General features: G+C 35.7%; 5 protein-coding genes across 5 annotated transcripts; 3 read left to right on the top strand and 2 right to left on the bottom strand.

Moving 5' to 3' along the window:
* Positions 1-128: 128 nt before the first annotated feature.
* B0P05DRAFT_589294 (uncharacterized protein) lies at positions 129-3,539 on the top strand (the record flags this gene model as incomplete). The annotated part of the gene is made up of 10 exons (XM_051582725.1): positions 129-263; positions 329-390; positions 435-798; positions 845-2,021; positions 2,073-2,215; positions 2,274-2,754; positions 2,804-2,934; positions 2,989-3,057; positions 3,109-3,273; positions 3,321-3,539. 10 exons carry the CDS (start codon positions 129-131, stop codon positions 3,537-3,539), a joined length of 2,946 nt encoding a protein of 981 aa, XP_051432703.1.
* A 193-nt stretch (positions 3,540-3,732) lies between these two features.
* B0P05DRAFT_573455 (uncharacterized protein) lies at positions 3,733-5,484 on the top strand (the record flags this gene model as incomplete). The annotated part of the gene is made up of 1 exon (XM_051581511.1): positions 3,733-5,484. One exon carries the CDS (start codon positions 3,733-3,735, stop codon positions 5,482-5,484), a length of 1,752 nt encoding a protein of 583 aa, XP_051432702.1.
* Positions 5,485-5,522: 38 nt separating this feature from the next.
* Positions 5,523-6,535, bottom strand: B0P05DRAFT_551077 (Fcf2 pre-rRNA processing-domain-containing protein). Its single transcript, XM_051579312.1, has 2 exons — positions 5,987-6,535; positions 5,523-5,942 (listed from the first exon to the last, which is right to left on the bottom strand). Exons 1-2 carry the CDS (start codon positions 6,527-6,529, stop codon positions 5,571-5,573), a joined length of 915 nt encoding a protein of 304 aa, XP_051432701.1. The 5' UTR covers positions 6,530-6,535; the 3' UTR covers positions 5,523-5,570.
* A 903-nt stretch (positions 6,536-7,438) lies between these two features.
* On the top strand, positions 7,439-8,138 carry B0P05DRAFT_551074 (uncharacterized protein). The gene is given in 3 exon segments (XM_051579311.1): positions 7,439-7,521; positions 7,578-7,754; positions 7,771-8,138. 2 exon segments carry the CDS (start codon positions 7,614-7,616, stop codon positions 7,840-7,842), a joined length of 213 nt encoding a protein of 70 aa, XP_051432700.1. The 5' UTR covers positions 7,439-7,521; positions 7,578-7,613; the 3' UTR covers positions 7,843-8,138.
* Positions 8,139-12,345: 4,207 nt separating this feature from the next.
* B0P05DRAFT_620142 (uncharacterized protein) lies at positions 12,346-13,278 on the bottom strand (the record flags this gene model as incomplete). Its single annotated transcript, XM_051583429.1, has 3 exons — positions 12,346-12,578; positions 12,636-13,066; positions 13,104-13,278. The coding sequence occupies 3 exons, from the start codon at positions 13,276-13,278 to the stop codon at positions 12,498-12,500; spliced, it is 687 nt and encodes a 228-aa protein (XP_051432699.1). The 3' UTR covers positions 12,346-12,497.
* Positions 13,279-15,495: the final 2,217 nt, after the last annotated feature.

Here is a 15,495-nt window from a genome sequence, read left to right as displayed (position 1 = left end):
TACATCATGATACTCCTCACTATAACAATAGAAAGTGTAAAATCATTATTTAGTCATATAGTCCTTGTGACTTGCTGTATAAACAATTGAATATTTCATTTTATTTTTTTATTGTTTTCTTCTTCTTTATGATACCTATGGAGAATAATGTGGCAGAAAAATTTAATGGGCTAATATTAAAGTTCTGTGATACTTCAACGTATTGCGATTCGCTGAATTCATTACATGAATGCATGGAAACCATATTGAACGAAGGATACCAAGTATGTTCTTCCATATTCATTATGCAAAAAAAAAAAAAAAAAAAACTGATATTCTATTCTATAAGATGATAGATGATATCAATATGAATCAGCTAGACTCAGACGGACTCTATAGTGCATTTGAAAGGTAAGAAGCCTTATTAATAACAACAATATCTCACCTAAAAAAAGCTATCTTATGGATATGACATATGATGTAGCGTTTTTTAAAATCACTCAATTTCTACTGCCTCAAGACAGAAAATTAAGTCTGGCATTAGAAGATATGGAGCAATTGGATTTCAGCCAAATTGCATTGCCTGACTCTATCAAAGATGAACGAAGAAGAGTCCAATTAGCTATTGCTGTATTTGAGAAAATTGGTTCATACAGAACACCAGCAGACAAATTAGATTGTTTGCTTCAGACTATTTTTGAACTCACAAGAGATGGTCCAGATCACTTTCTTGATTCCGATTCCTTGATTCCCTTGTTACTCATGACACTGATCAGGAGTAAAGTACCTCATCTTACTGCCAACTTGGTGTATATGAAGGTAATGCGATTGATGCTTGCATACATGTTCATGCTTATTTTATTAGAACTATACATTTGAGCGTAATATTGTGAGTGGAAGATATGGCTATGCTCTTAGTACATTTGAAGGTGTGCTAGACTATATTCTCACTACTTATTCGGATTTGTCTATTCTGTCCAGAAAGAATATAAGGTTCTGGTCATCTATTAAGACGGGTGATCTTGCTTGTGTCAAACGTATGATTCTTAACGAATATAACGCTACACATGATACTCTACGCGATATGGCAGGGAACACTCCACTTATGCTTGCTTGTATTCATGGACAAACACACATTGTAGCATATTTGCTTGATACTTGCAGTACACGCATAAGAAACGATCAAGGATCAACACCTCTTTTATGTGCTGTACAACACAATCATTTGGAGACGACTCGATTGTTGCTTCAAAGAGATCCTTTTGGACTGGGCTCAATTCTTGACATGGACAATATGGGCTACACAGCAGCTTTATATGTCTGCGCTACTCATCAATCTGATATGTTGCGATTATTGATTGAATCAGCAAAGGATAAAGCATTACTTGATCACATCAACCCAATCACTCAAGAAACAGCACTTCACATTGCTGTTCGGAACAGACAAGGTTCTTTAGATTTCTTACTCTATATCCTAAGTCAAATGAACAATACACTCAAATCACACAAGAATAGACAGGGCGAACTATTTTATCATACATGCAGTCATGTTGAATTTCTCAAGTACATGTTAGAACACCATGGTTTATCAGACGATGTGATGATTCACTATTCTGTCGATATAAACAATCAATTGCCTATTATGAGTTGGGCTGCTCGAGGAAGACTGGATCTTGTTGAACTTTTGATAACAAAACTAAAGAAAAAACAAGTTTTGCATGTAAACAAGGATGGAAAGACACTGCTTCATTTAATTGCTACCTGTATAGGCAAGAAAAACCATGCTTCTTTTGGAGAAAACAGTTTGGATTTTATTGTGGAAAAACTCAAGGATGCTGTTCATATCAGAGATTGGGTGTATGGTGATACACCTCTTCACGCTGCTGTTCGAGTCATACCTTCATCACAAAACTTAATGGCAGATTCGATTGCATTTATCAAAGCATTGATGAAGCATGGTGTCATCATTGATGCGGTTAATTTGAGAAATCAACGTGCACTTGAAATTTGTAAAGTCCCTGAAATGATTGCTTGTATCGAAGGTATATGCATAAACCAGAAAAAAAAAAGATTAAATGTGTTTTTTTTTGCAGAATCTTGCTTGAAAGCAGAATCGATTTCTAATCATATGGCAAAATGTAGTGCATATCAATTTACTTGGGCAGTAACAAGATCAGTGACACAAATCAATGAAAACAAACAAACAGAAACGTATTACATTATCAAAAGTGGACAGGTAAAACATGATAGACAAACAATAAAATAATCCCCCCCCTTTTTTTAAAAAAAAATAGATAAACAAACCAGATACAATGCGAACAGTCAAAAGAAGCCTACAAGACTTTCTATTTCTGCGTTCCGAGCTATTATATGAAATGCCTGAAGTATTTTTACCAACATTAGAGCACACTTCAGACCCAACATTACCTCCTTTCATGATGGAGAATACATTAGGAAAGCTACAAGCATTTATGGATTGGATACTTGACCATCCTATTCTTCGATACCATGACTTGGTTCTTTCATTCACTCGTTGTTCAACAAATCTTCAGCGAACTGTGATTAAAGACAAATCATTTTCGAGGCGAAAACTCTTGCTCGAGAAGATCAATGACACCATTCCTTTTGTCATTAGCAGTAATGGGAATGGTAGTGTGATGAGCAGCAAAAATGAAGAATATTTTTTAAGCTATATTCGACAGACCATGTTGCCATTAAAAGAACTCTATTTAAATGCAGTATTGAACACCAAGAAAGCATTATTTGTTGGACAAGGTTTGCCAAAAAAAAAACAAATCCAAAATAGCTCACTTTTTATTTTCAGAATTGGAAAGACAAATGGCAGTTCTTGCTAATAAAACAGCAGCAGCAAAGAATGCATCTGACATGTTTTCACTTAATTCATTAGCGATAGAGACCATTCAAGTGTGTGCAAATATGACATATCAGCGGCCGGTATATAAAAAAAAAGAGTGGTGAATTATATACGAGGAGACTAATAGCCTGTAGTTTGTTTCCTTATGGCCTCATTTCTTAAAAGTCAGTGAGCTAAACGTTGATGTTGTAGGAGGCATTTTGGTAAGGATGATTTGCACTTGAAAAAAAAAATAAGACTGAATGCGTTGACAGATATCTCTACAAAAACCTTTTGAGCTACTTGAAAAAAGAAACCAATTAAAAGATAACATAGAAGCTCAAAAAGAAGGTCTTCAGATATCCAAAAGTTGGCAAAGCTTGTTTTCAGCTAAAGAGTCTAAACGACGTGCTGAACTAGAAAAGAGCAAAATGATACAGGTAAAGTAATATATGGTAATGACTCGTTATTGACTGGTTTTCTATAGAGTATGAATGAATTGAACCAAACAGACGCTCAAATTCAACAATCGCACAAGATGATTTCCGATGAGCTCGCACATTTTCAATGCATACATCCAAAGAAAATGATCAAGACACTTCGAATGCTCGCTAAATCAACCTTGGAAATGGAGAAAAATAAGCTTTTTGTGTTAGATCAGACATTAGCCAAGTGGCAAAAACCACTTCCACCTACACCTGTGTAATATACTTGTAGTGTAAATATAGTAATATGGAAAAATTAATAAGGCCTGTAAAAAATAACCCCCACAAGTTGATTTTAAAACGTCTATTTGTTTGTTATAACCTCCTGCCTGGAAAAAATTAGAAAAAAAAGAGAGATCAAGTATCATGAGGGAGTTGGTCAACTATTCCCTGTTTCTTTCCACTTTGATCAAAATGAGCTACAACCATGATGATGTACAAATCAAACCATTGCCTAGTATTCCGAACGTTTCTGTAGAAAATAAAAAGGCACTTAATACTTTATTGGGTTTACCTATGCAACGTTTTTATAAACAAGGGGATCGTAACAGTCAGCGGATTTCAATCATCATTGATGAGGATATTGAAGAAGTAACGAATCCAGCAAAAGAGAGCAAGACTGTCGTTTCTATTGATCGCAATTTACAAAAGACTATGTGGCAAGATGATCCGTTACGTTTATGCATTCCCGAGCAGAAAGAGTCTGTCAAAAGTCAAGTAAAAGTTGATGATGATGATAGCAATCAAACAGAAGGAGATCAACACTTTTTGCCTTTCACTAAAGAATTCGAATTACCTTATGCTTTTACTCCAAACACAAAAGAGAAAGAAGCGGATCTTTTACAAAAACTTTATGTGGTGATTGGTGATCCTCAAATCAATGCTAGTACACCTTCAAGTAAATCAGAGCAGTCAGAAGAAGAAGAGGAAGTAGAAAAAAGCGAAGAGTTGATGAAAGAGTATTTGGACGTTGTTTTTGAACTGCCTTATGCTACAGCTGGCATGATGCCACCTACACCATTACTCAAGGAAATTAGCTACACACCAGCCTTTTCACCACCTACTATGCTTCCTTTAGAAGCTTATCAAGTATTGACTGAAGACAGGCCTTGGCACGCAGAGGACCCTGCTCATTTGTGGCTTTACACTCGTGAGAGTTACGAACAAGAACCGCTTCAACTGTCTTCTTCGCCTCGTGTTTCCACTTTAGAATCACTTTCCCTGCTTGAGTCTAGCGAACATGTTCCGTTTACAACGCAGACATGGGAAGCCATTTTCCATCCACTCAGTACATTCAGACATAAAAAAGGCGAATTAGAATACTATGCTTGGAATCCCGCTAATTTACCTGCTGCTGCTGCCCAAGTTTCTCAGCGCGTCAATCGTCCACTTGCTCACAGTTCCCAAAGCCATTTCTCAGTCTCAGAAGGTTCTCAAGCAACTCTTCCTCGACTTATGCCGACGCCTCCTTTAAAGCCTTCTCCTATACTTACCATTGCGTCTGAACATGCTTCTATGGATAATGAAGAGATTATTTCCATTCTGCAAATACAATATGATTATAATGAAGATAATGCTGATAATGCTGATAACGATGTAGTGCAAGAAGGCTATTATTATGACATGTTGCAAAAGATTCGTGGTGGCCATCGATACAGTAATGCCTCGTCTTTAGAAAGTCAAATCACATCCAACCCAGTCTCTATCAAGCTTGAAACTAGATCAACAACACAGCAACAACAAATAAAAGAAAGAAATCAATTGACAAAGATACGACAAACATGCTCTACCATTTTGGCTGATTATACAAAGAAGTTCGAAAAACTCAAAGTGAAACACATGGAAGACACACACGAAAAAGATGAAAACATAGATCCCGAGATGTTGGCTCAAGAGCAACCTCGGTTCTGGACAGTGAAACGATTATTTTGGGCTGGGTTTATATGTCCCTTTGTATGGTTCTATGGGAGTGTTTATATCAGAATGTCAATCAAGATTTTAAGTCATCCTAATGATTTACTCTGGCAAAAGAGGTGTCGACTTGCTGCTCTTTATTTCACAGTTGCTCTATCTGTTGTTATACTTGTTGTATCTGTCAAGGCAGCAGGAAGTGCTGGCATTCGACAAACCCAAAGCGATACAATTCGTGCTGTTATTGCAAACTAATAATAAAATCTATAAACTTCTTTATTTAAGAAAAAAATGGTATGATGTACATTGTATACATGATTTTATATATGTGAAAAAAAAAGTTATTTGTTCTTCTGTCTTTGAGCCTTGAGTTTTTTGAAATGTTTCTTTCCTCCACTGTTTGTTCTTTCTTGAACTTCATTAAATTTGCGTTTATAGTATTGCTTCATATCATCACTGGCCATCAACTCGTCCACTATAGTTTGCTTGCGTTCCTTATTGGTCATACGAGCAGAGAAGAACTCAGTAGGGCTTTCAATGATAGTACCGATTTGAAAGTATTTGGGGTCAGGGCGTTTACCCATCTTCTTATAATGTCGCTTACGATCCAAGATATGACGCATTTTGAGTACTTGTAAATCACGCTTGACTTCGTCTGTAATGTCTGCCTTGGGCATATCAAACCATGATTTACCTGTTGTCTTTTCTCTTTCCTATACATGGGTAAGTTTAAAGACAAACTATACTAGATACATACTGCTTGACGCTCTTTTTTAGAGGGTCTCTTTTCTAAATTATTACTTTCTTTCAAGACAACAGATGCTTTTTTAGATGCCTTTTCATGATCGTCCACAAGTGCTACAGCATCAGGCACTAATCTTGCTCTTCCATTGACTTTCTTAAGATAGACTTCTTTATCAACAGAAATACCGGCATTCATCTTTGAAAGTTTTGTGTTAAGATTTTTGTCATTGGATTCTTTATCAAGCTGAATCATATCTGTTTGTGTAGCAAGTGCTTGTTGCGCTTTATTCAAAAGTTCGTCGAGATCTTCTTCATCCTCTGAAGAAGACGAAGAAGACTCTTCTTCCGAACTCAATACTTCTTCTGATAAAGAAGAGTCAGTGTCATTGTATTGCGCAATGTTTTCTTGTTGAACATTGTCTTCGTCTTTGATAGTACTCTCGCTATCAGTAACAAGTTTACTAACGTCGATTTCGGCTAAATGATCTAAATCGACCTTTTGATGTGTTTGATCTTCGATTTTTCTTCTTTGGCTACGTGTAAGTCTTTCGGACATGGTTTAAGAAAAAAGAGTCAACGGAAACCCTTTTTTTGGCGCTTTCGTTTGAACAGAAAAAGCAGTACTATCAAACGCAAGAGTGGCTTGCGGGAAACTGAAATTAAGCGTCACATAAAATCCATTATTATAAAAAGCCAGCGTTTGAAAACTTTTTGACTTTTTTTCAAGGCACTTTCGAAGCTTTTTATGAGAATCACAATATGTCTTGAAAAGTCAAAAAGTAGCCAAGATCTCTTTTAAAAAGAAAAAGAAAAAATAAATGGGTATAATGAGTCGTAAGTTACTTCTATAAAGTAGTATGTAGTACGCGACAAATACTACTGTCTGCTAAAGCTGGATATACGCTAAAGTGCTCTTTGTGGTGAAGATTAGAGTTCAAATTGTTTGATTTTTATCTTCATTTTCTGTTTAGAAATGCATATGAGAGAGTTTATTCCTAGACGTTTTAATAAGTAAATAAAGTGATATATACCATTAGAGAATTCTCTCTGAATGAAACAACCACAGTGCCTGCTGCAACATGAGGTAAAATACAGACAAAAGTGTCAGGGACTAGTAATGAGTGCTAGAGGCAGCTACATCGTCAAACAAGTTCTGATTCCACTGTCCAAAAAAGTGATTTCCAAAAGTAGAAGAGAAGGTCTTTTTGTGTTGGATGCAGAGACAGAAGATATAGTTTTTTTCGGTGAAAAATGAATTAATTTTCGTGGATGAGTTCAAGAGTGTTGTTGTTGAATGCGTAAGATGAGGTTGAATTTGATATGATTGAGGAATGAAACAAGAGTTGTTATACATAGGTCGATTTTATTGAAATGAAGCAGACGTGTTGAGACAAGTGCAGTAATTAGTCTTGTTCAAAATCAATTACAGTGACTCCACTCCCAAAGTTCGTTTTTTTAACAGCCCAAAGTTCTTTTTTTTAGAAGCCAAAATTCGCATTTGATTAGTCAAAGTTCGTCTTTGTAAATTGCTAAAAGTCGTATCGCATCCTTTACAATTCGTTTTTTTTTTCTTAAATAGTTTATTTTAATTTCAAATAAGTAACAACTTTTTTTACGAAGATGGACAAGGAAACGATGCAATGGATTATGAGGAAGAAGTTGATCCTTTCAACACTAGTTCCTTGATGACAGCTCGATATCGATTAATTCAAGAGCGCTTTCCCACTGAATCCACAGAGGAGCTTGACACTCAAATGGAAGATATTTCTGAAGGTCTAGCTGCAGAATCAGCAACTGGTAGAAAACATAATGTCTACTCTGACAAACAAAAAGCAGTTTTCTAGTATTTTAATAGAATCAAACTCTTGAATGCTGTCGCTTCTGCCCGAGAGGCTCAAGTTGAGGTTCGCACTGCTCAAAAATGGGCAAAGCGCCTCAAAGTATTAAGCTCGTGAGAGTAAGGTAAGAGGTAAGCATACCTACAACCTCTTGTTTTAATCACAGTCATGATGATGTTCCTCTTCAAAATCAATTAATTCAGTATCAGGGATTTCAACTATAATTTTGAAGTAATGCATGAATTCTAGGGGTATATTATTATAAGACGTTGCTTTTTTTAAAAGATGTAAAAAGCAAGTTTTAAAAATAAACACAAAATAAGAAGGTTTATAAATAATGCTCGTCTTCAGTCTTCGAATAAAAGTTTCTCTGTAACTAAAGAAATAGAAATATACTTGTAAAAATGACTAAATTTATATCTCCTGAAGAATATTTTGACGACTTCGACACATCTGATGATCACATAAACGAATCCGCACCCTATCTGAATTAATTCAAACCTAGTCTTCGCCAAGTCCTCTAAACTGACTGTGCGTGTTACATTAATTCCACTTGAAAGTCAAAAAGGCGCATTTTCTAAAAAATAGGTCTTAATACAATATGGCGCAATATATTTTTGAGTTAAGCATCTAGGTTGTTTTCGATTTTGGTCTACATGGCTTAATTTGTATCATTAAAACAATAGTCAAAAAAAAAGGTTTGTTTCGACATTTTACATAGGTGAAAAAAGTGTTGATTTAGGTCATAAGTGAAGAACGTCTTGATTGTAGTGATCTTTTTTTAATGCTTTTTTTAAATATCTTCGTCTCTTCTTCAACTGTTTTATTTCTTTACTAATTTCATCTATCGCGCGTTTAGTGCTAAGCATCCATTCACTGCTAGGGGTAGTATCAGTATTGGTGATAAATTTAGTTGTTTTGTTACTAAAGTTGTTCAAAAAGCGTACAAATAATTTGGTAACATTTCGAACAACTTTGTACGTTGAAAAATCGATGCCAGCTATTTCTCAAACAACCATTTTGCTGTAAAAATTGGTAATTTTGCGAAAAATTGTACGTTTTGTAACTAACTTTTCTGCCATAGTGATAAGTTACCAAAGTGCCATCAGACAATTGTGTTGGGTGAATTGTAAAATGCATATTGTTTATAGTAAGGCCTTTTTCAACATAAGTGCTATAAAAAACAGACGCGCTTTCAATGGTTGAAAAATGCAGATATGAAGTACTAAGAAGGAAAGAACGGCAAAGTTAGTAATTAAGTAAAAACTTGGTCAAGGATACATACTCTGACGTTATGTCTTTACAAATCTCGTTCAACAGTTTAGAATTTCTTTCATCTGACGGTTCGTCAGGCTTACTGTTGAAACGCTTTTTATGCACACTTGTTTATTGAGTTTATTACAGCATTATGATTACTATTGGGAAACCTGAAAAACACAGCTACAGAAATTATCTCAGATTTTGAATAGTTTCGCTAAGCCCCTGATATGACCTCACTTTAATGTAACCAATAGTTAGCTTCCAAAATAATTGTCACAAGAGTGTTGACTGCTTTCTCTAAGAAAAAATATAAAAACCCTCTTTTCTCCCTCTTTTTGCATCTTTATTCTGCCTTGGGGTATATCTGCCTTGCGGTATATCTGCCTTGGGGTATATCTGCCTTGGGGTATATCTGCCTTGGGGTATATCTGCCTTGGGGTATATCTGCCTTGGGGTATATCTGCCTTGGGGTATATCTGCCTTGGGGTATATCTGCCTTTGGCCACTTTTTAAAAAAAAAGAAAATGAAAAAAAATAATCTCATTTACTTGCAAAATAAGGGAAGTTAAAGATAAGTTGATTTTCGAATGGCCAGTTTACCACAAGCATATTTTTTGGTCTGTTTTTTCAATCTTTATATAAATTTGAGCTTACAGCCAAATCAACGCCAAAGGGCGGTTTTTTAAATCTCAATTTGCAGCTCTTATTATTTTTGTCAAAGGGCGATTCTTGATAACATAACTTAGATGAGTACACGTTTTTTTAAGATGGACATGGGAAGGTTGTGATGCTATGGACTGGGAAGAGAAAGTGCACCCCCATCATCTAACCATTTTAACTCGCATTAGACTTTACTGTGAAGCTAAGAGACTGGGCAGACTTTGGTTATTGAAGAATTAGCCGTAGTAAAAATACAAAGTGGGCACCACAAAAACTTTGTCTACTGTAACGAAGTAAAGTTATTCAATACTGCTAAATATGGTAGAACCGTTGAGCGAGCAGCGCAGAAGTGGACCAAAAGACTCAAAGAGGATAAATACTGGAACATTTTTGAAAAGCAAGCCAACAAAGTTAACATGCCCAAGAGTCAATTTGACGAGATGAATTCATCTTGCTAACTTATACGATGATAAACTTCCAGCTCAGGTTCATGACACAGTTGCGTCGCTCACTGAGAAATGTAAAGGATGCGATACGACTTTTAGCAATTTACAAAGACGAACTTTGACTAATCAAATGCGAATTTTGGCTTCTAAAAAAAAGAACTTTGGGCTGTTAAAAAAACGAATTCAGCTCATTGGAAAACGAACTTTGGGAGTGGAGCCACTGTACATCAGTAGATGTCCTTTTTTGTTGCTTTTTTTTTGGACTAAAGAAAGTTCTAGGACTTATTGAGCGTTTGACAGGACCACTGCTATATCTGTACATATTCAACGCTTGATTGTTCCTTTGACGACGATAGCAAGGACCAAGGATTCTTTTCAACTTGAAATGGTGATGCTTAAAAATAGCAAACCCAATGTTTTCTCGAAATCTTTCAAGCATGAGAGAGAGATAGGAAGAGCCAAATTCATGAAGACTGAGATTCTTCGAATACGGTCTTTAGCACAACAGTTCCTAAACATCAAGATCTTTCCAAAAATTACTTGGTCGACTTGGATTCTGCCAAAAGAAGATGATGGCCTGGGAGTTCTTGATCCATTATTGCAAAGAGATGCGCTTTGTGGTCGCTGGATCTTCCCTCTGTTGAATCACTCTACCAATGCACACTGATATCGTATACTCGCAAGGCGCATTCGAGATATTTCTGGCTATTATGAGGTGGCTATTTCTTTGCTCTTTCCTTTGGCTAGACACACTAGAACTTCTCACTTTGGATGCGGTAAACGTATTTCAACAATCGATCTGTTATATGCCGCAGTAGATCGCTTGCCTCGAGATTTTGGCCAGATGACACTATCTCACCAAGCATGTCTTAGTTTACCGATGAAGGTCATTTTACAATCTTTAATACCACGACTTCCTTCATTACCTAAAAGGATTCAATTCGTTCCAGTTCAAGCATTTATGTTGTTCAGCCAAGATCTTCAGTCAATCCATTGGAAACATCCAGATCATATTCCGCAAGAGCTCAAAAAATTCTATCTTCAGATCATCCGAGGGATAGAAAGTAACAAGTACCAATTCTTCCCTTTCTTTGTCAAACACTGCCAACCTCCTACTGTAGAGGTATTGTCTACTGTACCATCAACACCATCATTATCTTTTGTTCCATTTGTAAACTCCTTCCAATTTGCGACTCTGACTGGACCAATTATCAGGGTATCGACAAAGGAGTTTTGGTTAACTTGCCAGAGTGCTACATCTTCCCCAGAACGCTTGCAAGCTATCGCTAGTGCCTTTTGGGTCGACTTTTGGAGCTGGTCTCTGCTGCCGGTTGCTCGTAATATGCTGTACCGATTCCTTGTTTCCAAGCTACTCATAAGACAGTTTCTTCACTCTATAATTCCTGATGCGTTTCCCTCGCCTCCTTGTCCAATTTGCACTATTCATCTTGAAAATGAACAACATCTCCTTTTCTATTGTCCGCCAAAGAAGTTTTTCTGGAACAATCTCATTTTCGAATTTCTTTGGCCTACGACCACTGTCGAAGATATTATTCAGGCACTTGTTACACTAAACTTCTCCAGAATAGATTATTCACGAAAGAAACGCTTAACCGTTGTTGACATTGTCATTACCGCCCTCTCGCAAGTCTGGGAAGCACATTGGAAATTTGTTATTGACAACGTCTCTTTTGATGCCTACTTCATTCTACAACAAACACGTACTGATTTACAGCTGCTTGCAAATGAAAAGCAAGTACACACAAGACTGTAATTCTTCCCTTAATTTTTCTTCCATTCATAGCAGTGTCATACCTTTCATATTATCCTATCTAGTTAATTTGCAGCATAATTGCATAATATAATTCTGTATTAATTGTGTCCGTCTTTTGAATGCTATTAGGGTAACTTTACGCAGAGCAATAATAAAATCTTTAAAAAAAAATAGTTTCTCGGCACAAATAAAGCGTCTTAGTGGGAGATGCCCTTCATTAGTTGTTTAGATAATACAGAAATACTGGTTTTGTTTACTTTGACTATTGCATCGTATATTTCATCCATTTCTTGTGTCATATAAAGGCCAATGGTTGGTTTTGAATTCTTTACTTCTTCCCATTTTTTGATATTATGTTTAACAAAGAAACTTTCGAACATTGGCATTGTTTGCCCTTCAATCAAGTTAATTGTTCGAGATAAAGAAAGCCTTGTTTCATTCTTACAGTGAGAAATCTGTAGAGTATGCATAAATTTACTTTAAAGCCAAACCAGTTTCATTTTTAGTCTCGGATTGTAAGATAGTGTATGACAACTTATCGAACCATTATCCAGTACTATTAAGGTCGACACTTTTGGCCATTTTGTCAAGGTTTACTATATCAAATAAAGAAAGTTGATTTTTGAACTAAAAAGTAAAAGAGTTGAATATGGAAGTCAACATACAACTATAGCATATGCTTACGTATTTATAGCCTGCTTTGAAAATATTTGTTCGGAAGGTTGACTGTAGCAGAGGAGAATCAGTAAAGTCAACAATCGACTCCGAAATTTCTTGGGCAGCATGAGAGCCTTCAGAAACAAAATCTTCAGTTTCTTGAGCAGCATGAGAGTCTTTGGAAGTAAATTCAGTAGTATGTTGAACAGCATGAGAGCCGTTGAAGGCATCAGTAGTAGTTGATACAGAGACTTCTTGATAATAGCAATCGTATTCCTGCACTGTCACTGCAATAGCATTCCTGTATCCTTTTAGAGATGGTACTGACTTCAACTGTTGAATTTTGAGCTCTTCAAGTTCTTTATTATATACGTCTTTAAAGGAGCTAATCACGTTCTCTGCCTTGAAGTACTTAATGGCATTTTTGCAGTATGTATCAAGAAACTTTTGACAATATGCTGAAAGAGAGTTTTATTTGTTGCAGGGCATCTTTACAACTGAATATTGAACCATACAGGGTAACAACATTCTTGGCCATCAGCTTCTCATCACACCAATCCGTAGCAGCTACATCTGCAAGTGCTTCATTTACTTCAAACTTAACACATTGCTCTCTACTAAACTTGATTCTTGAATTGAATCCTTCTGGTCTAGGTTTTTGACGATGCATTACGCTAGATTTAAAGGAAAAGAAGGACAAGTAATCAGAGTGTCATGTGTGTATGTTTGTTTTGGGTCGCTTCTTCGTTCTCTTTCGCAATTTTTCTGGTGAATTTATAATGCTAACAAACCTTCAAATTGGAATGGTATATGTCTCTGATGTTCCTTAAGGTGCATACAAAGTTTGGTGTGATTTGGCCTGAAGGTTCAGCCAATGTTTCTATTTTTTCTGTCAGACCCAATCAGGTCCGAGTCAGAACTATATTTTATTTTGTGTATTGTATTTGATAGTTCAACTCAGTTTGAATCTGTTGAATTTAGAATTTGATTGTATTAATTGTTCTCCTGTTTGACATTTCAAGCATGATTGCTTTTAAGCAAGTTTGATCTGTTCTAGATTAATAACAAGCAATTGTCTTTGTAGAAATTTATTCTAAAGAAAGTATAAAAGCTTAAAGAACTTTAGAAGAAATCAATCTTAAAAATCGAAATCTTTTTTTATAAATTTTATTTTACATATATCTTTATTGTCTTCTGAAGGAACTGTGCCTAAGGTTAAAATCTCTCTATTTGTGTCTATCCCTCTCTATAATTACTATAGTCTTTACAGTCTTCTGTTGTTAATTATTGGTTTATCTCTTTTATTTGTTAGTCTCGTCGTTCAAGGTAAACACAAAGGGAAAGAGAGAGAGAGAGAGTTATCAAGAGCACCAGGTAATTTGGGTGTCAGAACAATTTTAAGCGTGCCGTCCTTAACCACATTACAAAGTGTCTAACTACGAAATAGAACATCTTGACATAAAGTGTACTAAGCGTAGGTTTTTACTGTGCAAGCCCACAAATAATGCAGCACGTAGCTAGAATGTGTTCATTTGCATTGATCGAAGCAAAGGGAAATTGAACGATATGTCATCTATCTTCGATGGAGTCTTATTTATAAAAGCCTTGAGTTTGCGCTATGATAGACCAAGAGCACTAAAAGTATTCAAGCCTGCTGATTGCCTCATTGTAGATCTATGAAGAGAGGTTATCTTCATAATTTCTTTTTCCTTATGTTTCTGAACTTAGCTTGCGATGAAAACTACTCTTTACATGCTGTGTTCAATAACATTTTATGCATGTATACTTGTGTCACTATACATATTTATACTCCATTGCGTTTATAAAGATGAGTCTGAAAATTAAACATGACATAAATATCAACCATTTTATTTATAAGTTTAAGGAAAAGCTTTCGACTTTGCATTCTATCAGACGCAATATCTGTTAGTCCCTGTGAAGACCAATCGCAACTGCCATTAGTTCCGCATGTCTTTGCCCTGGCTGCACTGACGTTTGGCAATAGGTGCGCGTGCTTTGACCAAGGCGTGTAGTAGTAGCATATTCTAAAGCCTCTGAACTACAGTACTTGGGTGAATGGGATGGCGGTGACTTATTAGTCTAGATCCTGAACTGTTACGTGCATTGTAATGTAGGTAGAGGTAATTATAATACAGCCATTGACTCATCTACTTTTTCTTGTAGGATTGTGTAGCGAAGACAAAACTAGGAAAATAAACCCTTGTATATATTTAAGAACCAATGCAATGTCCAAATATTTTAATATTTAGCGAAAACTGTTTATGGATATATAAAGAATTGGCAAGAGCAACAAGTCGACATGGCACTATTTGTCTTAGATAAGTTGTTAGTGAAAAAGTATTACCACTTTATTAATATACAACATTATAGCACAGCTTCGAGTACTTTTATATAAATAGACTTTCTTACTTTTGCTATTGATCTCAATCACGTATTGATTTGCCAACCCTAATTTTGATATAATGCAAAAAGATATGCTACAATTGTAGTAGTAGTAGTATACACTTGTAACATGATGAACATAATAAATCAAACATGTTGAAGTTAGTATTCTTATAGCCTGTAGCTACAATGTAACATATACATTCATGTCATGCTGATGCTTGAAAATCAGTCTGACAAATTTAGTATTTTATTATGTCTTAATTAATAAAATTGTATTGCATCAACAGCTATCATGGACGCATAATGTACTCAAATAAACAGTAAAAACTTACTGAAATCACTGCTGCGTAAATGCTAATATCGACAACAATACAATGAATAGTTCAACCACTTTATCAATTAGCCTCAAATTTTCATGCAATTCACCCTCATACAACTGCGCAATTCCAAGAATACCGAATTATCTCAAACAAGTCTAGTT

This window comes from Gilbertella persicaria, assembly GCF_025201335.1.
Source record: "Gilbertella persicaria strain CBS 190.32 chromosome Unknown B0P05scaffold_33, whole genome shotgun sequence".
NCBI lineage: Eukaryota > Fungi > Mucoromycota > Mucoromycetes > Mucorales > Choanephoraceae > Gilbertella > Gilbertella persicaria.
The sequence above is the reverse complement of the archived record's forward strand: the minus strand, read 5'-3'. Positions and strand labels throughout refer to the sequence as shown.

Coding starts and splice junctions, on each gene's coding strand:
- B0P05DRAFT_551077 (XM_051579312.1), bottom strand. CDS start 6,529: ATGTCCGAAAGACTTACACGTAGCCAAAGAAGAAAAATCGAAGATCAA. Junction 5,943..5,986: donor CTAAAAAAGAGCGTCAAGCA/GTATGTATCTAG, acceptor ACCCATGTATAG/GAAAGAGAAAAGACAACAGG.
- B0P05DRAFT_551074 (XM_051579311.1), top strand. CDS start 7,614: ATGGATTATGAGGAAGAAGTTGATCCTTTCAACACTAGTTCCTTGATG.